This window comes from Hyperoodon ampullatus (genome assembly GCF_949752795.1).
Source record: "Hyperoodon ampullatus genome assembly, chromosome: 7".
Classification (NCBI taxonomy): Eukaryota; Metazoa; Chordata; class Mammalia; order Artiodactyla; family Ziphiidae; genus Hyperoodon; species Hyperoodon ampullatus.
This window is the reverse complement of record NC_136920.1, coordinates 12209013-12233936: the sequence shown is the minus strand read 5'-3', so window position 1 is coordinate 12233936 and position 24924 is coordinate 12209013. Positions and strand designations below refer to the sequence as shown.

The 24924-nt window shown below is 56.0% G+C and overlaps 1 protein-coding gene across 1 annotated transcript; it reads left to right on the top strand.

Annotated features, from left to right (window-relative positions):
• Positions 1–378: 378 nt before the first annotated feature.
• On the top strand, positions 379–24210 carry INCENP (inner centromere protein; the record flags this gene model as incomplete). Its single annotated transcript, XM_079707483.1, has 18 exons — positions 379–518; positions 932–1045; positions 1864–2651; positions 6811–6862; positions 7709–7766; positions 7844–7961; positions 9031–9082; positions 9533–9650; positions 9720–9854; positions 10330–10341; positions 16612–16721; positions 16792–16912; positions 17294–17416; positions 18686–18816; positions 20445–20523; positions 20707–20814; positions 22063–22213; positions 23681–24210. 18 exons carry the CDS (start codon positions 379–381, stop codon positions 23893–23895), a joined length of 2625 nt encoding a protein of 874 aa, XP_079563609.1. The 3' UTR covers positions 23896–24210.
• Between the last annotated feature and the right edge of the window lie 714 nt (positions 24211–24924).

The following is a 24924-nucleotide window of genomic DNA, read 5'->3' as shown; positions in this document are numbered from 1 at the left end:
CTCCTGAAGAGGCAGTTGGATTTGATGTTCTTTGGCCTGATGCCTGGGGTCAGCTCGTGGGTAACTCACCCTCCAGCAGTAGGAGAGGAGCCCTTAGGAGGGTAAGAGCAGGCCTTTGGGCAGGTCAGGGGGTCCTACCTGGTGGGACCACAGTTTCTTCTGATCCAGGAAGGCAGTTGGCCGTGCCCTGTCATTTTAAGCCCCAGAGAAGGCCATTTGTAAGGAGGTCCATTGACACCAGAATTGGCTGGTCATTGTGGGCTTCTGGGGACAACGTGCTGTGTGGGGTGGGGATGGGGAGGAGGCATTGAAGAGTGTGAAGATTCCAGCCCTGAGCCCTCATGCTTCATGTCTCTGCTTTCTCCAGACAGAGCCATCATGGGGACGACAGCCCCAGGGCCCATTCACCTGCTGGAGCTCTGTGACCAGAAGCTCATGGAGTTTGTCTGCAACGTGGACAACAAGGACCTGGTGTGGCTGGAGGAGATCGAGGAGGAGGCCGAGCGCATGTTCACCAGGTGCGGGCAGGGCCGTGCCGGAGGGACGCGCCAGGGGCTGCCTGAGGCCCCAGCGGGGGCCTCTTTCCCACCTGACAGGCAGGACAGACAGGCTGCCAGCGGTCCCTCCTGAGTGCGCAGGATGCTCAGGGCTAGGGTGATGGGAAGCGGGGGGGAGGTGTTGGGCTGCACCTCAGGGTGGGGCTGCCTGGCAACCTTGCTCCCCTGCCATGTCTCGGCGGGTGGGGGGTGGTGGTGGGCGGAGCCCTGAGTGCCTGCGGTGACTCACTTGCAGCCTTGGAGAGGTTGCTTGGTGCTGGTCACCCCAGCTTGACCAGGCACTGCCAGGAAGGGGGCAGGGGTTGGGCTGGGTGGGGAAGGGGGACCCATGGTTTCCAGGCAGCCTCGAACATCACCCTCTTTGTACCAAACAGAGAATTCAGCAAAGAGCCCGAGCTGATGCCCAAAACACCTTCTCAGAAGAACCGACGGAAAAAGAGACGGATTTCTTATGTTCAGGATGAAAACAGAGACCCCGTCCGGAGAAGGTAGGAGGGGCCGGAGGCTTGGGGCCCACGTGGAGAGCTTGATTCGCAAGTGTTAACTGAGATAAGGAGCCGCTGAGGGGAAATAAAGAGTAACCCAAGGCCTTGGAGTCCAGAGCTTGTGTGTGTTGGAGGTGGGAATGGTGTTTGATCTGGGCTTCTCCTTCCAGAGGTAGGAGAAGCCAGAGAACCTGACCTTCTGCTTGGGGGAGAGTGACCAGAGGTGTAGACCGGGCGCTGTTCCCTAACACCCTGTTGCTGTGCTGGTTATAACTGCCCTGGTAACGACCATGGGCTGCAAAGCACCAGGGGAAAGAGGCTGGGTCTTGGGGGTCAGGTGGTCTTGGGTGCACACCCCAGCTCTGCCCCTTAGCAACTGTATGTCCTTGGGTTAATTTTCCACGTCTCTAAGCCTCAAGTTTCTGGAATCTAAAGTGAGGATACTGGTCCCTGCCTCTCAGGGTTGTCTGGTGTGGTTTAGGCGACAGCATGAGTGATGCCTCCAGTAAGGTGTTTGGCCCATTGTGACCCCGGTCAGTGGGAGGTTTAGGGGAATTTCATCTTCCCAGTGGTTCTGAGAGGACGGGCGTTATCCCAGTTTACAGGTAGGGAGACTGAGGCCCAGAGAGGGGCAGCTGGGGTGTCACGGCTAGAGGCAGCAGACCCTGGACCAGAACCCCAGTCTTCTGCCTCCTAGCCCTCCGCTTCAGACTCCACTCGAGCTGGCAGCTCCTGGGGAGGCCGGTGCCTGCAGCTGGAATTTCGGGGAGCCTCCCTGCCCTGCTGGGTCATCTCAGCTTCTGCTCCACCTCCTCCAGCAGGTTGTCCCGCAGAAAGACGCGGAGCGGCCATCAGAGCTCCCGGCACCTCCGCAGCAAGGACAAGGTGGAGAGGCTGGCCACAGTGGTGGGGGAGAACGGCTCCGTCCTGCGGCGGGTGACCCGTGCTGCAGCCGCAGCTGCAGTGACCTCTGTGGCAGCCACGCCTTCGCCCACCCCTGAGTCTCCCACGGTGCTGACCGAGAAGCCCAAGGAGAGCCTGGCCCAGTGCCAGCTGGTACCCGTGGTGGAGATTTGCATCAGCGAGCGCCAGAGCGCTGAGCAGCACATCAGCCAGCTCCAGTCTGCCGAGGCTCCACCCCCCACCCCGGCTCCGGCCACAGCTTCGGCCTCCCAGATGACCTTGACCTCGGAGGACTCTACACCCCAGAAGCCAGAGGCCGGGAGACTGGAGTCTGTCACCGTGAGCTCCCTGATAACTACACCCCAGGACCCCAAGGGCCGCGGGGTTGGAGCAGGAAGGTCCGCCTCCAAGCTCAGAATTGCCGCGACCTCCCCAGGCCCGCAGGACTCGCCCAGCTCTCCGGCCTCCCCGTGGCGGGAGCGGGTGCTGGCTCCCATCCTGCCGGATAACTTCTCCACGCCCACGGGCTCCCGTGTGGACCGCAGGTCGGTGCGGCGCAGCCTGATCGCCCCGTCCTCCCCGGGCCCCCAGGTCTCGCTGGCCCAGAATTACTCCCTGGTTTCCAAAGAGAGCACCGTCCGAAGATCAAGCAGAAGGATTGCCAGGAAGGCCAGCAAAGAGCCGGCTGCCTCCGCCCGCATCATCTGTGAGTCTGGGGCTCAGCACTGGGCAAGGCTGCGGAGGGTGATCCTTCATGCCTGGCTCAGCCAAAGGGGCTCTGGGGACCATTTAGCAAGGAGTTGTCCACAGAACTTTCTGCAGTGGTGTAAATGTTCCAGATCTGTGCCGTCCCATACTGTAGCCACTAGCTAGCCACGAATGGCTATTGAGCCCTCAAGATGTGGCTCGTTTGATCGAGGAACTGAATTTTTAGTTTTATTACATTTTACTTAGTTCAGATTTAAGTTGCCACACATACCTAGTGGCTACCATGTTGGACAGGGCAGATCTGGTCCAACGCTCTTGTTTTACAAATGAGGAAACTGAGGTCCGGGGCCGTCGGCTGCAGTGTCCCTGTGGTTAATGCCATGCTGAGCTTGTACCTGCGCCTCTTCCCCAGGGCCCGCATGTTTCCCTTCCTGCGGAGGCTCACTTAGATTCACCATGTTTGTGGGCCACCTCCTGTTAACGTAACTGTTGGGTCTGGGCCCAGCTGTACATTTAAACTGAGGCTTAGGAGGCTACCAAGTCTAAATTGGGAAGAGCCCCACATGTTTCGTCCCTTCTGGGATGGTGGCCGCTTGCTGAGGAGGCCAGGTGGAAAGCCACAGGGCGGGCTTGTCAGGCAGGTGAGGGCACCTCCCTGGGCCCGGTTTCTTCCCCGCCTGGGGAAGGGTTTGCTCCAGGGCCTGGGGCTAAGGGACACACAATCGGGGGCCTGTGCAGACATGCGATCTGGCACACTGTCCATTTTTGGATTCTCAGAAGGGCCCAAGTGATTCTGACCTGCCTTGGAGATTTCCTCAGGTGTGAATCTGATCCTGGGCAGGGGCCCAAGGGGGCGGGCAAGCCTGGAACGCTAGAGGGAGGTTTGGGGAGAGACCCTAGAGGCCCTCCCCATGCTTCTGGATCAGACATCCAGAAGCTCTTAAGCCAGTCCATTTGCTCGGCCCCCCGCCCTGCACACGGGTGGGCTTCTGATTTGATTTGCCTTTGACCCAGTCCTGTGGAAGGAAGACAGTCAAACACAGTGGTTAAGCCTTGGAGTCACACAGAGCCTGGGGGGCCTGGGGCACACCCTTCTCCGAACCTCAGTTTCCCCATGTGTTAAACGGTAAGAACACCTGCCTTGAATGTGGGTAGAGGACCCATCTTAGTGCTTGGATATGGTACAGCTCAGTCCATCTAAATCAAAACAAAACTGGATGATAAAACTGCAGACGGCCTGGGTCCCTGAAGCTCAGTGGAGGTGTGGCCTGGGTGACCCTCCGGGGCGCTCAGGGGTGTGGAGCAGGGAGGGGAGAGGGGGCTTCCTGGAGGCCTTCCTGATGCCGAGGCCCTGGGGCTTGGCTGGGCGGGCAACTCAGAGGTTGGATTTTAGTTTGGGTTACCCCAGAAGCAGCCCTTGATATCAGGATTTGAGTGTAACTTGTTACCGTGGGAGGGGAAGGAAGCACCTGCAGCAGAGGAGCGGGGAGGTGAGCCGGGGAGAGAGGACTGCCAGTAACGCCCATAACAGGCCTGGGGCCTCGGGGGAGCCTCTGGAGCCAGTGTGGTGCCCCTCGACCCCCCTCTAGGCCTTCTCCCTGCCCCCAGATCTGTTCTGAAGCCTGAAATACATGCAGGTGGCACTTACCATTCCAGAGCAGTCTTTGCGCTGGTGGAATAGCTGTGCGGTCACGTGGGCGTCTTCTCACCCTCCTGCCCCCTCATCAGCGAACCCCGAGCTGGGATGGGAGGCAGGGGATATGAGCTGTCTCCTGGCTACAGACCCCTCAGGTGGGAGCTGGCCCTGTTCTGCTCCCTCCCACACCTCCAGGCCTGCCTGCCTCACCCCAGGAAGGTCCCTGCTTCCGGCCTCGGCTCCCTCAGCCTTAACCTCTGGCCACGCACCTGTGGCCCAGATGCTCCAGCCGAGCCAGGCTTCTTCTGTGCCCAGCAAAGCCTGCTCTTTCCTGCCTCATGGCCTTTGCAGATGCTGTTCCTTCTGCCTAGACTGGCACCTCTCAACTTTTGGCCTCAGCCCCTGCTTCCAGACTTCAGAATTATTGAGGACCCCAAAGAGCTTTTGATTATGAGGGTGCTATCTATTGACAGTTACTGTATTAGAAATTAACTTGAGAGATTAAAAAATTCTTAATATTTTATTTTTATATTAATATTACTTACTGTTTTGATATTAAAAGTATTATTTAATACTTTAATATAAAAGTAACAAGCCAATTACCTGTTAAGGTTACTTGAGTTTATTTTTGTTGGTTTTTTTTTTTTTTTAAGAAAAAATAACTGTTTTCCAAACAAAAATGTGATGAGGAGACTGGCGTTATTCTGCATTTTGCAGAGCCCATTCGTGTGGCTTAAAAGAAGACAGCTGGGCTCTGCATTCACTCTGTTGCATTGTGTTGTTTGGGTTCAAGTATATGAAGAAAATCTGGCCTTATATAGATACGTAGTTGGAAAAGGGAAGAGTACTTTAAAAGCCTTTTCAGATAATGGTGCATATTCTTTTTTTTTTTTCCCAGATAATTTGTGCATGCTCACAAATATGTGGAGTTATGCACATCTTCCAGATGTCGACACACTTCATTATGTATTTTTTTAAAGGAGAACATTTGCTTTCTGGTCTCATCAGAAACATCTTTAGGTATTGGGAAGCTATGAAGTTCATGGTGGTGGATACAAGTTCCAAAATTCTATTTTTGGCTTTTTTTGGGGGGCTCAGTTTTTTATTCTTGGCCACAAATACTGTTTGTTTTATTTGAATGGACAGCCTCCCTTTGTTCATTTTTAAGAAAATGTCCTTAGCCCTAGTTTGTCAGTTGTTCTTTGACTTCAAAACAGCGTTCCGTGGGCTTCCCTGGTGGCGCAGTGGTTGAGAGTCCGCCTGCCGATGCAGGGGACACGGGTTCGTGCCCCGGTCCGGGAAGATCCCACATGCCGCGGAGCGGCTGGGTCCGTGAGCCATGGCCGCTGAGCCTGCGCATCCGGAGCCTGTGCTCCACAACGGGAGAGGCCACAACAGTGAGAGGCCCGCATACCGCAAAAAAACCCAAAAAAACAGCATTCCGTTAAAAAAGGGGCCAGTTCAGCTGAGACCTCAGAGCCCCGTGCTTTTCAGAGACTTGGTTATGCAGCCCAAGGGCATTTTTGCATACTTCCTACTTTATCACATAGTGTATTAGAAAGACATGTACTTAAGTTTAGATTTAATAAAATTAATAGTTTTCATTCCTTCACCAAGGACATTCTTAAGTGAAACCAGACGTTTCCGTCCCGAGTGTGGGGTGCAGTTTGGTACCCAGGCTTCGTACTTTACCTCCATTGCTTTCACTCTCTCAAGGCAAATCTCAACACCATGAAAAGGGAAGATGCCATTTTGGTGTTATGGTGGAAATAGTTAGGACCTCGTGGGTCCCCTGAAAGGGTCCTCTTGGGCACTCGACTTCCGGAACCCCAGAGCACACTTTGAGAACCGCTGTCCAGGACATCCTCCTCCCTCCCCTTCCTCCTCTGCGACCTTCTTACCTTCTTATCCTTTACGTCCCAGCCTCCAGACCAGCTCGGCTTCCCATCATAGGCTTTTCAAGTCCTCTGCTCGTTTCTGTCATGGCACATGTCACATGTCGGTTACAGGATTATCTGATGATTATCTAGACCAGGTCGTGGCCCAGTCTGGTTTGCTCTTCGTTGGGTCCCCAGGGCCTGTGCATGGAATAGACCCTCGACGTATGTTTGTTGAATGAATAAGCTGCTTTGTGTTGGCCTGTGCTGGGAGTTGGAGGCTCGGAGCTGGACATCGTCCCTCTTCCCAGGATACTCCCAACCCAGTGAAGGAGCCAAGACGTGCCCTCAGATGGGCATGTTACCCTCTGGGGGGGTAGCAGGAGACGTCAAGCCAGCAGATCTGTTGAGTGTGTTAGGAGTCGAGGGAGTGCTGACGGCAGGGTTGTGCACCCAGGGAAGACGGAGAAGTCTACGGGGTCGAGAGGGTCTGTGTCTAGTGAAGGGAGGGGTCTGCAGGTGGAGAGGGTCTGGCTGCAGATGAGAAGTGGTGGAGCCCCCATCAGAGCCTGGTTCCCTGGACCTCTTGGAGGGGCATCTGGCTGATTCTGAGGGCATCTCTTGTTCCTTTGTTTTCCCGTCAGGCCACAGTTACCTGGAGAGGCTCCTGAATGTCGAGGTGCCCCAGAAAGTGAGGTGAGTTCAGTTCCAGGGCTTGGGGGCCTTCCCAGGGCTGGGCAGGGCACACGGGGGGGTGGCCTTTCTAGGTGAGCCCCACAGGTGGAGGCGTTTCCTGTGCTCGAGCCTTCCCTCATCACAGGGACTGCCCCTGGGCTGCCCACCAGTGCCCCCTGCCCCTGCCCCAGTCTTAACCAGGCAGTGCCACCCGGGTGTCTGGTCTTCCCGAATTGCTTGTCAACATCGCTTGTCAGTCCTGGCCTGGCCTTGACCCCTCCAAGCCTTACCCTGGGGCCTGGGCTCCATTGCTTTATCAAATCCAGAGGCCTGTGGAGGAGCCAGTGCAGCCATGAGGAGCCAGTTCAGACTGGGGTGGGTGGCATGGGGGTTGGTGGGGTGCTTCCTGCTCCAGGCTTACACCCCAGCACTGCCTTGAAACAGCGCTCCTTTTCCTGGAGGCCACGTCCTGCCATCACTAAAACTATTCCACCACCACCACGACTCCCTGCTCTGGAGCAGAGGGGCAGTGCTTGGGGTGGGGAGACCGCTGACTTTGCCGGCCCCACGGTGAATGGAGAACGGGCCTCAAAAGAGACGTGGCTCATTCAGGCCAAAAGGGTCAAGACAGAGCTGGGAAAGGGCCGACCTCCCGAATCAAGGCCCTGATGGAATATAAGTGAAGCCAAATTCAGAAGTTGTCACCCCTCGTCTGCCCAGCCCGCAGACTTAAACCACGGAGCCCCTGGCTCTTGTTTTCCCATCCTCCCGTCCCTCCTAGGTCGCTACCCCAGGGCGTAGGGGAGGGGCTCCTGCGGGGAGGCTTGGGCTGGGCGGGTCCCACAGTGCCCCCTGCTCTGCTTCCAGCCCCACAGCGGAGGAGCCCAGCAAGGAAGCTGAGCCAGAGGAGGCAGCTGAGCCGGAGGTGAGACGGGCAGGCCAGGGAGGGGCGGGCCTGCGAGTCCCATGTGCAGACCCCTAAAGCCGTGGCTCTTCCCTTAGGTCCCCAAGAACAGTGGCAGCGCCTTGCGGCTCTGCAGTGCCACCAAGATCGCCATTAGCACGCCCGGCTCGCAGCCTGCAGCCGGTGGCCAGGGAACGCCCTCTGAAGGGCGGCGGGGTGAGTCTCCTGACCTACAGACCCTCAGGGCCATGCAGGCCGTGGTAGCCTCGGCCTGACTTTCTCTTGGAGGAGAGGCAAGCCTGGTTTTCTGGGCTGATAGGCCGAGGGAAAATGAGACCCAGGGTGCAGCGATCTTCGAGTCTGCATGTTTCATCTCCCACCTTTTGGCTGGAGCTGCTGCCGAGTGCCACTGGGTGGCCACGGCTGGTTGGTGCAGGAAGCTGGGGGTGGGACCTGAATTGGGACGTTAACTGTGAACGTGCCAGGTCAAGGCCTGGAGCCTCACTCCAGCAGGGGCAGGAGGAACTGTGTCCTGGGGTGTGAACACCTGGCCTCGTGTTCTGTCTCTGTCACTGGCTCACTTCTCACCTCTGTGGGTCTCCTGGCTAAACGGCGTGGGAGCTGTGGGCTCTGGGGCCTGGCCTGCATCTCCCTGGTGGGAGGAGCACCATAGCCGTGAGATCTTGAACACGGCTCCCCCAGCTGCTGGACGGGGTTAGGGCAATGGCCATGCCAGCCCCGTAGGCCCCAGGGGGCTGCCGGGACTCTTTGGAGTAAAGAGTGTCGGAGAGCCGGGGGAGAGGTCGGCGCTTCCTCCTGGCGGCGAAATGAGACGTACAGACCCGCACCCCACATGTTGACCCTGCTCAGGAGGCCCCCTCCCCCGTGCCAGCCCCAGCTGAAAGGGCCGGGAGGAGTGGGATTTCGAAGCCACTCAAGGGGCCTGTTAGAGCTTGCAGCTTCCATAGGTTTCTGTCCCTCGCTCTCAGTGTTAGAGGTGGGTGGGATGTGGTTAGGGCCACCTCGATGGGACTGTCCTGCTGTTCTCACCCCAGAGGCCAGGCCTGGCGGCGAGGGGTCTGCGGGCTGCAGGCAGCATGCCAGCTCTGCGTGTCCACAGAGGGGTCACAGCCAGGCGGTGCTAAGCCTGATGCTTCTGCTCCTGGCTACCCTGGGGTCTGCCGGGAAGTGAGCCTCGCCCCTGCCACGGCCGCTGCCGGGGGGCGCTTTCCCCTGACCCCTCCGTGCTCTCCCGATCGCCCCCCTGAAACTGCTCTCTCCACAGAGGCCAAGACTGACCAAGCAGATGGCCCCAAGGAGCCGCCTCAGAGTGTCAGGTTTGCGTGCGGGAAGGCGTGTGCAGGCGACCGTTTTGAGGGGCCCAGAGGGGCACGAACCTTGAGTCCTCCCTTGGGAAGGGTGGGCGTGTGGTCAGGGGCCTCCGTGTCCTCTCAGCAGGGGTGGGGACTGGCGTTCTCACTTACTAACAGAGGTGGCTTCAGGCTGTGGGAGGAGCCTGGCCTGGGGGTGGGCCACGGGATCCCAGACCCCCATCCTCCTGTGTCCTCCTGGCCATGTGACCTTGGACTGGTCACTCCCCTTCCTCTGACTGGACGGCAGGGGGTCGGTCAGGGAGACCCCACCTGTGCAGTGCCTTTCAGTCTGGAGTCCCGGGGGCTGGGCCCAGTTCCATTCGCAAGGGGGACCTTTTCTGGGGCATAGTGGGGGGCGCTGCGGGGGGGCGCGAGGGCAGGCCCTGTGACGCTGCTGCACCCGCACGCCGGCAGGAGGAAGCGCAGCTACAAGCAGGCTGTGAGTGAGCTGGACGAAGAGCAGCAGCTGGAGGATGAGGAGCTGCAGCCCCCCAGGAGCAAGACCCCTTCCCCGCCCTGTCCCGCCAGCAAGGTGAGTGTGCATCTGCCCTCCCTCCGCCCCCTGTCCTGCCCCCGAGCTCTGACCCTGGTCCCTCTGCAGGTGGTGCGGCCCCTCCGGACCTTCCTGCACACCGTGCAGAGGAACCAGACGCTCATGACCCCGACCTCGACCCCTCACAGCAGCAGCGTGAAATCCTTCATGAAGCGCAACACTCCCCTGCGCGTGGACCCCAAGGTGAGGGCGGCCTGGCTGAAGGCTGCAGCGTGTCCCCAGGCTGCTGGGAGCCAAGGCGGGTGTGACCTGGCACTGGTCAAGGACCAGCTTGAGCCTCTGTGGCCCTGGGCTACCTCGACATCTGGGGACTGTCCTGACTCCTTGGGCTCTGCACTGCAGCCTAGAGGCTCGGCCGGCTCAGGGTGACCTCCCGGGTCTGGGATCCGGGGCTGGGAAGTGGCAGAATTGGCCTGGCTGGCCACCGCCATGGCCATCCATCCCCAGGCACCGCCCCCGTTCCCTCCCGGCGGCCTGAGTAGTTAAGGTGAGGGACTCACGTGGACACTGACTTGTTGGGGATGAGGGCTGGGTGACGTGAGAGGAGGTGGTGGCTCTGGGAGAGGGCGCAGACCCCAAGCAGACTCACTGGTGCCTTCAGGATGCCCTCCACCTGGCATTAACTCTTGGCTTTTTCCTTGTCTCCTCTCCTCCACAGTGCAGCTTTGTTGTAAGTAAAGCTTTTCCCTGTGCTTGTAACCTAGCTCCACCCAGCACTTACCCGCTGTAGCCCTGTCCCTGCAAAACTGACACCACTTGTAGAGGCACTAACATCACCCGTGAGAGCGTTAAGGGGGCCGGGAGGTGGGGGGTGAGCTAGAGTTGCTGGCTGGCTGGCCCGCCGGCCCAGCATTTCTGGAGCCGGTGTCCTCCCTCTGCAGAGCCTGCCCAGGAGGATGAGAGGGGGTGTGACCTGCGACTGGTCCCCAGGCAGGAGGAAGCAGAGGGGGTGTGACCTGTGATGGGTCACCAGGGCCACATCTTGCAGTGTCCCCCCCAGCCACGTCCCTCCCACCTCCCCGGTGCCGGGCTTGCCCTCAGGGTCTGGGGCTGCAAAGAGAATAGACAAGGCATCTCTGATCCCAGGCCACCGAGATTTATAGGATCGCAGACCTAAGCTGCTGCCTTGAGGGTTAGGGCAGTGGGGAAAGGAGATCTGGGTCTGATGGGTAACGGTGGAACTGTCAGTGCCATCCTCCAGAAAGAAGGCCACAGAAGCTGTTCTCTTCTCAGATACCCCAGAGCTGAGCTGGACCGCCGGCTGCCTGCAAGGAGCCACGGGGGCCTGGGACCTGCTCGGCCCACAGTCCCAGCTCCCAGGGTCTCCCGAGCAGCTGCAAGGTTGCATCCCCCTGAGTCCTTTAGTGTCCACTGGCGCTTTGAAGGGCCACCTACCTGGAGGGCTTCTGCCTCCAGCCAGGGGTCTTAGGGCCTCGGCAGCACTGCCATGGAGCTTGGCAAATCAAGAGGCTGCCCAGCAGCTGGACAGGCAGGTCCTGAACTGGCCTCTCCTGCAAGAAGACTGGTCCCATCTGGGTGGACAGGGCCATGGCGTGTCATCCAACATGCCAGCAAGCAGGCTGTGTGGTCCTTATGTACCTGTCTTTGTGCCAGGGCCCTACGAGGCACCTGGGCCCACAGCAGTGAACCAGCCTTGGACTTTTTCCTCCTACAAGGAACTACCTGTGCCCCACCCAGACTGATTGGGGCCTTGCAGGAATGACCAAGAGGTTCAGGAAGCTGCCCTTTCCTGCTTTGGGGAGCCCAGGTTCCTGCTTGTGACATCTGTGCGGGTGGGACAGTCCTCAGGAGGACAGGGGACCTACCTAGGTAGGTCGCTGTGGCATTGGACTGGTTTCCTAACCTTTGGGCCTAAATTTCCTTGGCTACAAAGTGTGGAGACAGAGGTTCATTCAGGAAGATTGGATAAACCAGGGAGTAGTAGCGAGTGTCAAGCACCCAGCACGTGGATCGGCATGAAGTGGTTGTTTGATGGATGGCAGAGAGGCTGCTCATTTGAGACCCCTGGAGGTAGAAGGGGCTGCACAAGCTTTTGGATCCCTCCCACCCTCTGCTTTGGGCTTGATGGTGGCCCCTGGGGAGCAGCCCACCTTCCAAGGTTGGGGCAGAGAGGAAGCACAGATTCTATGACCTAAGAAACTCTTTTCTTCTATAAAATTCACAGTGCAACAGGATAAATTCTCTGACCTGGGCTGGGAAATCCTAATAGTCAAGCTTCAGGACAAAAGCCTGTTTTGCTGAGCCCTGCTGAGAGCAGGAGTCTGGGGGCAGGAAGAGAGGGTGGTGAGCGCTCTGGGTGCCACGTGGCCTTTGTTTCCCAGGTGCTTTCCTCATAGGCCAGCGGGTGGTGTGGCCTCTTGCTGGGTTTCCCTGGGTCCGTGTGGTTGGAGAGCAAAAGGCCACCTGCTCCCTCCTTGAGGGGTCCTTCCAAAGGCCAGCATCCTCCTCCAGCCTGGCTTCCTACCCCAGCTTGGCTTCTATGACTCATGATCATCTCTCTTTCCATTTCTCTTTCCATCTTTAAAAAAAAATTTTTATATTAAAAACCATTTTAGGGCTTCCCTGGTGGCGCAGTGGTTGAGAGTCCGCCTGCTGATGCAGGGGACGCGGGCTCGTGCCCGGGTCCGGGAGGATCCCACATGCTGCGGAGCGGCTGGGCCCGTGAGCCATGGCCGCTGAGCCTGCGCGTTGGGAGCCTGTGCTCCGCAACGGGAGAGGCCACAATAGTGAGAGGCCCACGTACCACAAAAAATAAATAAATAAATAAAACATTTTACAGTAAAATTTATGTTAAAAATTATCATACGGTGAAATCTATACTTTGTGAAAGCATAGGTTTATGTAACCACTACCACAGTTGGGGTGCAGAGCAGTTCCATCACCCCACAAAACTCCCTCCCCCACCACTACTGCGTGTTCTTCATCACTATAGTTTTGTCTTTTTGAGAATGGCACATGAGTGTAATCATACAACAGGTGACCTGTTGAGATTGGCTTCTCTCAGCATAATGCTTCTGAACTCAGTCATTACATTTGAAGTCAGTTTTTTGTAGACAGCATATAGTTGAGTCAGGGTGGTTTTGTTTCTTTTTAAAATCTAACTGTCTTATTTGATATACTTAGTGGTATGTTTCAATTTATGTCTACTGTTTTATTATTGCTGGCTGTTACCTTTGTTTTTTTCTTCTGTTTCCCCTTTCTTGCCTTTTTTGGGGTCCCTTGACTTTTTTAGTATTCCATTTTAATTTGTCTCTTGCGATTTGGACTATATCATTTTGAGGGTTTTTAATGGTTGTTCTGAGGCATTACATACTTAACTTTCACAGTCACTTTAGCATCGGTATCTTATCAGTTGAATTGGAATGTAGAAACCTTACCACCTATAGATGCCTTGACTTCCCACTGTGTGTGATCCTTGTCTTACGTATTCTATCTCCATACATGGATGACTCCAGCAGAATAATTTTTGCTTTCAACTGTCAAACATTTTAAAGAAACTCAAGAGGAAAAGAAGTCTGTTGATATTTACCCAGATATTTGTCATTTCTGTTGTTCTTCATTCTTGATGCTTCACCTTTCCTTCTGGTATCATTTCTCTTCTGTCTGAAAAACTTCCTTTAGCAATTCTTTGAGAAGTCTGCTGGCAACAAATTCTTTAGTTTTCCTTTATTTGAGAAAGTTTATTTCCCTTCATTTCTGAAGGATATTTTCACTGAATATAGGTAGAGTTCTGGATTAACAGTTGTTCCTTTTAGCAATCTTAAAATGTGCTCCTTCCGTCTGGCCTCCGTACTTTCTGATGAGAAATCCCCAGTCATTCAAATCATTGCTCCCTGATGGATAATGTGTCTTTCTTCTTCTGGTGCCTGCTTTTCAGAATTTTTTTCCCATTGTTTTAATATTAAGTTTTTAGCAGTTTGATTCTTTTGTGGCTGGACATGAGTTTCCTTGGGTTTATCCTGTTTGGGTTTTGATGACCTTCTTGAATCTGTAGATTTATATCTTTCAGCAAATCTGGACATCTTCAGCCATTATTTCTTCAAGGTTTTGGTTTTTTTTCTCAGCATTTCATAGACTTTTTTTTTTTTTTTTTTTTTTTGCCACACCACACGGTTTGCGGGATCTTCCCCAACCAGGGATTAAACCCAGGCCACTGCAGTGAAAGCCCAGAATCCTAACCACTAGGCCACCAGGGAAATAAATCCTCATAGAACTTTTGTTGTCATCTCACAGTTCCCTCAGGCTCTGTTAATTTTTCTTCAGTATATTTTCTCTCTGTGTTTAGATTGGATAAATTTTATTGATTTATCTTCATGTTTTCTCCATTCTGCTCTTGGATCCGTCCACTGAATTTTTTTTTTTCAGTTACTGTATTTTTAGTTCCAAAATCGCCATTTGCTTCTTCTTTAGATCTTCTACTTGCTGAGATTTTCTGTTTTTCCAGTTGTCTTAAGAGCGCTGTAATTATTTGTTGGAGCATTTTTGTCAGAGAATTCCAACCGGACATCTTGGCATTGGTGTCTCTTGATTACCTTTTCCCGTGGGAGTTGAGATTTTCCTGGTCCTTGTATGCTTAGTAATTCTGGATTGCAGCCTGCACATTTTGAATATGATGTTAGGAGACTCTGGGTCTTGTTTAAATCTTATGGAGACTGTTGATAGTTTGCTTTAGCAGTAACCCACTGGTTCTGGCTGTGGTTCCAACCTGCTTTCTGTGGCCTGTGGTTCCAATGTCCGTTCAGATTTCAAAGCCTTTACAGTGCTCTTTGGTTCTGTCATGGGTGTGCCAGTCAGCGGTCCGTCTGGGATCTGGCAGGTGGCCTGTGGGTTTAGTTCTCAAAGTTTCAGGTGTGATAGTTCGGGTCAAATCCAAACATCTCCAGTTTGGTGCTGCGCCCGGGAGTTCATAAAAACCTTATGGTATTACTTTCTCAATCTATCCAGTACTTTCCTCTTCTCTGGGGCTCCCCCTTTCTGTCCCCCAGCCAGGAAGCTGGGGCCTTAGTTACTCTGCTCTGCTGTGTGCTCGCTCCCCTAACCACGTGGAGGGCCTCTGGCTGGGAGACAGAAAGAAAGGCAACAGTGTTTCCCAGCGTTTTGGGATCACAGCTCCATAGTGTGGCATGGAAGGTTCTCCTCCTTGAGTTTTGACTCTGCAGGTTCCAGTAACTGCTGCTGTCCCCGTTGCCACAGGCTTGCTTGTGGGCCAGAGCATGAGAGAAGGGAGAAAAGAGGGAAAAAACCACAGTGTTTTGAATCAGAACCAGAGGGCTCTTCCTGGAGCTCTGTCATCACCTCGGTGATCTCTTTGGGGTCTCAGGCTTCACTGAGTTAGTGCTGGAGGGGAACAAAAGCATTCAGCTCATTGCTGGTTCGGTGATGCTTCAAAGGTTGGTCTCCTTCCCCAGTCTGCCTGCGGCTGTTTACCTTGCAGAGGCCTCAAATAACTGCTCCGTGCATTCTGTTAGGTTATACAGCCACATGTAGTGGGAGAGACAGATGGGAGTGTCTACTCCATCTCACCCATAACCGGAGCCCTTCTCTCCATCTTTAGGATGGTATTACCTCGGGGCCAGATTTCTAGGCGGGAAATCTGCAGTCAAGGTCAGTGGCCAAGGAGAAATGGACAGGAACTAGTACAGAGAGAGGGAGGCCGATGGGTGGCTTAGCCCAGAGGTGGTGTCTAATGGGAGCCAGGTTGGGGTGAGGGGTGGGCCTCTGGTCCAAGTTGCAGCCTCTACCCTTATCCCCTGACCGTTACTGGTAAAGCACCAGTCTCGTCCTTGGCCAGGGAGGGCTTGGAGGCCCCGCCTGTCCTGCTGGTTGCCTACTGCTATGGCCATGCCCCCGGGGCTTTCTGGGCCTGTGGAGGAGGAAGGTACCAGCGTCGATCTGCTTAAGCAACTAAGACTTTTAAAAAGTTGTTTTTGAAATTGGTATGTAGCCGTATCACAAGAAGTTTGGAAAATGAAGGGGAAAAAATGCCATCCCTAATCTATGTCACCAGCCTGTATAGTAACCTCTGTTAGCATTTGACAGTATTTTCTTTTTTTTCCAACTGTTAGGAAAGAGTCGATACACTGTGTGTGTGTGTGTGTGTGTGTGTGTGTGTGTGTGTGTGTATACACTCATAACAGTTATAAAGCATAATAATAAAAAGTTAAGACGTGTACCCATCCACCGCCTTAAATCGAACATTAACCATAACTTTCAAAGCTGCCTTTCTGTCCCTTCCCATCTGGTTCTTTTTTTTGTTGTTGTTATTATTACTTTTGGCTGCGTTGGGTCTTTGTTGTTGCACGCGGGCTTTTTCTAGTTGTGGCGAGCGGGGGCTACTCTTCCTTGCGGTGTGTGGGCTTCTCATTGCAACGGCTCCTCTTGTTGCCGAGCGCAGGCTTTAGGCATGCGGGGTCAGTAGTTGTGGCTCGTGGGCTCTAGAACGCAGGCTCGGTAGTTGTGGCGCACGGACTTAGTTGCTCCACGGCGTGTGGGATCTTCCCGGACCAGGGCTTGAACCCGTGTCCCCTGCATTGACAGATGGAGTCTCAGCCACTGCACCACCAGGGAAGTCCCTCGTTCTTAACTCTTTTTTCAAATATAACTTTTTATATAGTTATAACCTCTGCTAACAGAGGTTACTATAGGCTGGTGAGGTAGATTAGGGATGGCATTTTTTTCCTTTATTTTCCAAACTTCTTGTGATGTGGCTACATAATAATCTCAAAAACAACTTTTTAAAAGTACTAGTTGGTTCAGCAGATCAACCTGAATCATCCAGGCTTGAGCCTGACTTTTGTGTCGCCCACACCTTGGCAGGGCTCAGGTGAGGGCACTCGTGACTCAGGCCCTTGGGAGGCCTTTGGGGTCATCCTGGCCCAGCGCGGGGCTGCCCTCACTCCCCCACCGCCACCCCCCGCAGGCGAAGGAGCGGCAGCGCCTTGAGAACCTGCGGCGGAAGGAGGAGGCCGAGCAGCTCCGCAGGCAGAAGGTGGAGGAGGACAAGCGGCGGCGGCTGGAGGAGGTGAAGCTGTAAGTGCCCGCCCCGCCCCCCCGTCTCCCCCGGCCTTGCTGGGCCCCTGTGACCACGCTGTGCCCGCAGGAAGCGTGAGGAGCGCCTCCGTAAGGTGCTGCAGGCCCGGGAACGGGTGGAGCAGATGAAGGAGGAGAAGAAGAAGCAGATCGAGCAGAAGTTTGCGCAGATCGACGAGAAGACGGAGAAGGTGCAGGCCTCGGGCTGTGGGCAGCAGCGTCCGTGCACTGTGCCCTGGCGGGACCCAGGCCCGTCACACTGGGTGGCCCGAGGGTTAGGACCGGACCCGTCGGCAAGTTACGGGTTTGATGCCCTGTGTCCCTCTCCTGGCCGCCCATGGGCCGTGGGGTCTGTTCTGAGCCATGTGGAGGGTGGAAGGGCTGCCCGGGACCGAGCACAGCCCTGCGCTCCTGGCAGGACTGGCTCCCGGGTGCCCCCTCCCCTGGGCTGTGGGGAGCAAGCCGGGGCCCCAGGGACATGGAGTGTCTGCCCCGCAGCGTACTGGGCCCCATCCTGTACGGCTGAGTGGCGGGGGGCTGCTCCAATGGGCGTCTGTGGGTGGGCTCCACAGGCCAAGGAGGAACGGCTGGCCGAGGAGAAGGCCAAGAAGAAGGCGGCGGCCAAGAAGATGGAGGAGGTGGAGGCGCGCAGGAGGCAGGAGGACGAGGCGCGGAGGCTCAGGTGGCTACAGCAGGTACGCGCGCCGGGCTCGCGCGGCAGGAGTAGGACGGCACTGCCTCCGTGCCCCTGGACCGCTGGGCACACCCACCTCTGTCGGGTTGATCTTGGTGGGTTTTGCTGCCTTGAGCTCACAAGGAGGTTTTTAACAAAGGCCATGGAGGTGGGGACGGGGACGGTGACCTGCCGTGTGTTTTCTGTAGAGGCAGCAGCTTGAGGGTTAAGTGCAGGGACTCTGGAGGCAGACTTCCAATCTCAGTTCTGCCATCTATTAGCTGTGTGACCCTGAGTGGGTTATTTGACCTCTCTGTGCTTTGGTTCCTTCAGGTAGCAGTGGTATCTACTCGATAGGGTTGTTGTGAGGATTAAACGTTCTGCCTCTAAGATTACGGGCCCACCTCTTCCTGGGAACTGTCGGTCTTATGACTCTAGGGAACACAAATCTGGCATTAGGGGGTTATAAGACTAATGGCTAAAACTTATGGAGTATTTGCATTGTGCCAGGCACTGTTCTAAGTGCGTCATGTGTATAAACTCAGCAGTCTTAGGAGGCATGGGCGTGACTGTTGTCCCCATTTTATCAATGAGGGTAAAACCAAGGCCAGAAGGCTTCTGTGACTCGCCTCGTGTCACCCAGCTCATGAGTTTGGCTCCATCCAGTCTGTACCCTTAACTACTAAATCTGCTGCTGCAGCAAAAGAAGTTGTTGCAAGACGCTCCTCAAGCCGGTTGCAGTGGTCCTTGTGGATGGAGCCTCGTACGGGGTGTCCCTGGGCTCAGCCCCTGCTGTTCTTTTTTTTTTTTTTAATTTTTGGCTGCGTTGGGTCTTGCTGTGCGGGCTTTCTCTAGTTGCAGCGAGCGGGGGCTATTCTTCATTGTGGTGCGCGGACTTCTCATTGCGGTGGCTTCTCTTGTTGCGGAGCACGGGGTCTAGGTGTGCAGGCTTCAGTAGTTGTGGTGCGTGGGCTCAGTAGTTGTGGCTCGCGGGCTCTAGAGCGCAGGCCCAGTAGCTGTGGCGCACGGGCTTTAGTTGCTCTGCGGCATGTGGGATCTTCCTGGACCAGGGCTCGAACCCGTGTCCCCTGCATTGGCAGGTGGACTCTCAACCACTGTGCCACGAGGGAAGTCATCCCCCGCTGCTCTTGACGCGAGAGGAGCTGCTGGGAAGGAGAGGCCCTCCGGCCAGCCGCTCCTCCCCCCACCCCCCATTCCTCCCTCCCAGACCCGCTCTCGCCTCTCCAGCCCAGGCTGGCCTGCGGACCCTGACCTTGCTCTCTGGTCACAGGAGGAGGAGGAGAGGCGCCACCAGGAGCTGCTGCAGAGGAGGAGGGAGGAGGAGCAGGAGCGGCTGCGGAAGGCGGCCGAGGCTAAGAGGCTGGCGGAGCAGCGCGAGCAGGAGCGGCTCCAGGCCGAGAGGTGAGGCGTCCCAGAGGCTCGGCCCCCAGGTGATCTTGCAGCACTTTGCCGTCACGTCAGCCGTCCTCCTGTGTGCGTGTGTGGCTGAGAGACAGATGTAGCCGTCACCTAGAGGCAGCTCCCGCCTTCACTCGGGAGTTTGGAAAAGAAGGACAGGCTTTCTTCCTGGCCCCAGACAAGGCGAACCACCCGAACGTGGTGTGTTGGCTGCTGGAGATTCAAGGAGTAACGGGCAGGGTCTCTCAGGATTGTGTCTCTGTTCTGCTTCCAACCGGATGAGCTGAGCCCTTTGGTTCGTTCTTTTCTCAGCTGACATAAGGGGGCGGGGGCGCCGCAGGACGAGCCAGCATTTCTCAGCAGCCACTGAGGGCCTTTGAGGGGGAGAATCAGGCCACCACGTGCTGTGATTCATTGCAGGGCCTTCGGCATCCCTGGCTCGTGCCCACCGCGCGTGCTCCTCTGGGGCTGGTGATGACTCGGGCTGCCCCCCACCAACATTTCCCGACTGTCCCACCTCCCCGCAACTGGGGACCGTGGCAGATGAGCCCTCGCAGAGGCAGTGGTCTCTGTGACAGGCAAGAATTCCACGTTTAGTTCCACAAGCGCTTTATCCAAGGCCAGTCCCTGTGCCAGGTTGTGCTGGGTCCTGGGGATGCCGAGGAGGATAAGCCTCCGTCACCACTGGCCAGGAGATACGTGGGATCCTATGCCTGTGTGCGTGTGGACCCTTGGGTGGACCCAGGCCCGGGCCTGGCCTCTCTCCTGCTTCCACCCCCTGGGAAACACCAGGCAGCACTTTCTTCCGTGTCCGTCTTTGTGGGTGGCTACAGGCCCAGTGGAGAAGGAGGTGGGTCACAGCCAAAGGGCTGACTGCATCTGGGCCATCGTGTTGTTTGGCCCAAAGGGGTCCCTGGTCCTGTGGGCAGAGTCAGTGACAGGAGTCTGGGAGGGGGACAGAGGGCGGCAGCCGATGTGGCTTTAGAATTGGATGTGTGTCGGGTAGCGCCAGGGGCTTCAGGGGGTGGCGATGGTCGTAACGTTTGGCAGCTTGGGCGGGTACCGAGCCACACGCTTTCCACACGTTTCCTTGTTTAATCCTCACCTGAAGACACCTGCAGCGTGGGTACCAGCTGCTTCACTTCCTGGAGGGGGACACAGGTCCAGAGAGGTTCCATGACTTGTTCAGGGTCATGAGCGAGTAAGTGGAGGTGGCGCTGAGCCCGTGAACGGCCCCTCCCTGCTTCGTGTTAGGCTTGGGGCCGGGTGTTGGCCTGTGGGTCAGGACGAGTGGCGGTAGCTCAGATGACCTCATTTTGTTCTCGTGGCAGCTCTGGAGGAAAGGTGTTATGCTCCCCATTGTACAGCAGGGAAGACTGAGGCACAGAGATCTAAGTGGTGTGGAGGCGCGGGGGCCCAGTTTGGTGGGCCTCGAGGCTGAGTGCTCCCCCACCCTCGGCTGTGCACTCCTAGCCCCTTGGGCGTGAGCACAGCTGCTGGCTCTTAGCTGGCGTGCCCATCCTGCCATTCCCTCTTCTACGGCGTGTGCCAGGGGCCTGGCTTCCCTGGCAAGGATGGAACGGGGCCGGGCCTCAGCTTCCTGCCCTGACAGGCTCTTGCTCGGTCCTCAGGGAGCTGCAGGAGAGGGAGAAGGCCCTGCGGCTACAGAAGGAGCGGCTGCAGAGGGAGCTGGAGGAGAAGAAGAAAAAGGTAAAAGGGAGCCAGGCCTGTGGCTCCCACGGGGTCTGTGCTGAGCTTTGGGCTGGGGAGGCCTGGTCCAGGGGCCCTGGTGCAGGAGCCGCCCTGCCTGCCTCGCTGCGTGGCGTTGGTGGGGGGGGGCGGGTGGAGAACGCACACGTGGTCTGTGACATCCCTCCGTCCGCCGGGTCCCAGGAAGAACAGCAGCGCCTGGCTGAGCAGCGGCTGCAGGAGGAGCAGGAGAAGAAAGCCAGGGAGGCCGCGGCGGCCAGCAAAGGCCTGAACGTGACCGTGGACGTGCAGGTGCGGCCCGGGCGTCAGGGTGGAGAGGGCCCCCTGGCTCTCGTTACTCTCTTCCCGGTAGCCGGGGGCACAGGTTGTGTGTATTAGGACCATAAGAAGGTGGAAGGATACAGTTGGCCCAGTTGGTTTTTTTACTATTTTTGAAATATGTCTTCTTCCTTATTCTGAAAGTAGAATTTGTTGTAAAAGAAAAGAAACTAAACTTTATAAAAGAATATAAAGCAAAAGCAAAAGAAAGGTACCGCCAGAGGGAAAGTCTAAGTCAGGTGTATATCTCTATATTTTACGTATAAATACATTTTATACACACACTTGCTCTCACAGACACATATACAGAGTTTTAAATGGGCACAGACTATCCATAGTGTCTTAGTCTGTTCATGCTGCTACAACAAATTACCCTAGACTGGGTGGCTTAAACGACAGACCTGCTGGGAAGTCCAGGGTCCAGGCGCTGGCAGATCCAGTGTCTGATGAGAGCCCTCATCTGGTTCACAGACGGCCGTCTTCTCGCTGTGTCCTCACATGGCCAAAGGGGAGAGGGAGCTCTCTTTTCTAAGGGAACTAATCCCATTCACGAGGCCTCTGCCCTCATGACCTGAGTACCTCCCGAAGGCCCCACCTCCAAACATCATCACATCATGGGTTAGGATTCAACATGGGAATTTGGGGGGAAATACAGACATTTAGTCCACAACACATACCATTTGGCAGTTTGATTTTTTTCTCATTTTTTTCCTTTCATTTAATGTATCCTAGACGTCTGTCTGTTTCACCGCTTGTAAATCTCTTACTTTTGACTGCTGTGTTCCAGTTAGTGGTACCAGAAGGTCTTTAACCAGTCCCTAATGACAAGCATTTAGGCTATTAATGCTGTGACAAACAAAATGTAATATAAGGTTTTCATTGCAACACGGTTTAAGATGTTGAAAACTTGGAAGTTAGCTGAACCGCATGGTTAAATTACACATCATGGGGTTCCCAGTGAAGAGCCCTGCTGCAGGTCACAGGACACACACTGACACACTAACCTAGAAGGATGTTTACAACATACTTTCACATGAAAAAGGGAAACATGGAGTCATGTATGTGGTGTGATTTTTTTTTTTTTTAATTAAAAAGCGACCCCTGAACGTTTTTCTTTTTTCACGTGAAGTGAGAGGAGGTGGCCAGGGCCGCATGCTCCTCAGTAGCGGCAGGTGCCCGCCTGCAGGGCAGGCAGCTGAAGGCCTTGTTCATCTTTTCCAGTCCCCAGCTTGTACCTCGTATCAAATGACTCCACAAGGACACAGGGCGCCCCCCAAGATCAACCCGGATAACTACGGGATGGATCTGAACAGCGATGACTCCACGGATGACGAGGCCCATCCCCGGAAACCCATCCCCAACTGGGCCAGAGGTGAGCGGGGCCCGGAGCTCCCCAGGAGAGCCGGGTCCCCACTTGTGACTTCAAGCCCTGGAGGGGGTGGCCCTGTGGCTGCGGGGGTCAGGAGCCCGTTGTACCCACAGGCTGGCAGCTTGAGTCGTTGGTCGACAAGTCTGCATTGGGCCTTCGGATGTGCCTGGAGAAGGGTGGGCGCCCTGTGGCCAGCGGGCTCATCTGAGGACCAGACCTACGACATTGGGCGCTTCCATTCTCAACAGATACATTAGATTTCAGCTAGCTGCTGGCAGGCGTGGTGCTGGGTGTTCCACCTCAGACTCTATCTGGCTGCCCCTTTGGAGTCCCACCCAGCAGGCCACAGGGACCCAAATATGCTGCCTGGGGGTGGGAATAGAGCTAAGAGTAGCAGGGTTTCGGCAGCACACAGAGCTGGAGCAAGGGGTTTCAGCCAGCTGGGGGAGGAGTTGGAGATGGGGATGGGGGTACTTGAGGCTCAGCAGGATGGGATGCTGAGTTTACAGGCCTCTAAACAGGAGTGTGGGTAAGTGTGAAGGTGCCACCTCAGGCCTGGGTGCAGGGCCACTGCATGCAGCAGCTGCCTGACAGAGTTGGCCGAGCTGGGGTTGGGGCGGGCTGCAGTCTCACTCCCTGGAGGAAGGGCCCAGAACCCTGGAGGGGATCAGCGCTGTACAGAAGAGAGCTTGCTTTGTGAGTTTCACCTCATCTGAACCCCACAGTGACTGGAATCTGACTTTGTCTCCTTAACATCCAGTCATTCCAGAGGTGGCAGCGGGCAGGGGTCAGCGTGGCCGGGGAGCCCTTGACCTTTACCAGCCTACTTAAACTCTCACTCAGTTTCCCCATCTGTGGAATGGGGGTGCTTAGAGCACCCAACTGAGAAGGGCTATCGAGGATGAAGTGAGTTAGCGTAGGAAGGCCTGGTGCAGGGCAAGTGCCGGGCACACATTCTGCTTCCCGACCCCCCGGGGTCCTCCTCAGCCTCGCTGGCCGGGCTCTGAGCCACCGGCAGTGTCAGCCTGCACCAGGCATCGTGGGGCTGTGGTGATGATGAGATGAGTAGCCAACCAAGGCAGTCGAGCATGGCATCAGATGCCTTGGTTCTGGAACTGGACATGTCTTCAAGTTCCGGCTCTGCCAGTCTCCAGCTGTGTGCCTCTGGGCAGATCTCACCCTTGTGAACCGGGGCGGGTAGAGGGCCGGCCTCCGAGGTGGCTGTGGGGATGAGGGGGTCATGCAGTGACCTCAGCCGAGCACCTGGCTCACGTGAGTCGCTGGAGAGCAGCCGTAGGAGCGCGCAGCGAGAGGCTATCAGTGTTTGGTGGCGGGGGGAGGGGGTCCCTGAGAGGAGCTGATCTGACAGGAGGTGAAGGAATGCTGAGGTGGAGAGGGCGCCGAGGGCTCTTTGTGGGGGGGCAGGGGGAGCCCCAGGGCAGTGACCCAGTCCTTGGTGTCCTCCTGCAGGCACCCAGCTTAGCCAGGCCATCATCCACCAGTACTACCACCCCCCGAACCTTCTGGAGCTCTTCGGAACCATTCTGCCACTGGACTTGGAGGACATCTTCAAGAAGAGCAAGCCCCGCTACCATAAGCGCACCAGCTCTGCCGTTTGGAACTCGCCACCCCTGCAGGGCACCAGGGTCCCTGGCAGCCTGGCTTACAGCCTGAAGAAGCACTGAGCCAGGCCCTCGGGCCTGCTCAGCAGTCTCAGCCTTCATCTGTGTCTATATGTCTGTGTCTCTGTTGGTCTGGTGCCATCCTGCCTGGTATCCTGTCGCTGAGGGTTCGGTCAAGTGTATATAAACTTCCTCTGTGGGCTGCAGGGGGAAAGCAGCTCTGGCCTGTTGGGAGGCTGAGCTTGATGGGTGTTCGGGGAAGACCCAGGGCCAGCCTTGCCTGGTCTGCTGACAGCACTCTGTAAATAGGTTGTTAGAGTACAGCTGAATTTTAGCCTCTAGTGTTTGAGAGCTAGATTAATAAAGTCTATTCCTTCATGCCTGCTGTGAGTATCATGAAGACTGGGCTTCTCTGCAGAAAGCCCTGGACCCTGGCCCTGTCTCGGGCTGCTGGATGGGCTAGAGGAGTAGGAACTGCTTTTTCTCCTGGGGTGTGCGTCAAGGCCACCTGGGTCCCACCCCCAGAGATGCCGATGAAGTGGGTGATTCTGATGCCAGCCCTGGACAGCCCTGAGAAACACTTCAGTTACTTTCATGTTGGGGCAGGTGATGATACTTCCTGTTTTTCTGGGGAGCGCCCTGCCTGTAAAGGGGGGCTCATTCAGTGGGTAAGACCTGGAGTTGAGGTCGGGAATTGGGCTCTTGACACAGCTCTGCCGCTTAAGAGAGGCCCTCAGCCCCTCCACACCTCAGGCTCCACCCACCCTTGCTGCACGGATGGTGAAAGGACTTAAGAACGTGGACGTGCTGCTGAAGCAGGAGGTCTGGGTTAGGAAGGGGCCGTCTCTTGAAACTACCTCGGGACCAGTACGTGCAAGTAGTTGAGATGTTTCTCCAACAAATTCAGGCAGCTGCTAATTAAATGCTTAGTGTCCATGGAAGCTGGCCCTGCCTCATCGCTGCCAACCGTGTTCTAAATGTGCCACAGCTTCATCATCTCCTACTCCAGCCCCTGGAACGAGGGTTGGTGAATTTGGGCCTATGGGCCAAATCAAGTCGCAGTCCATTTTTGTAAAGTTTCATTGGGACCCG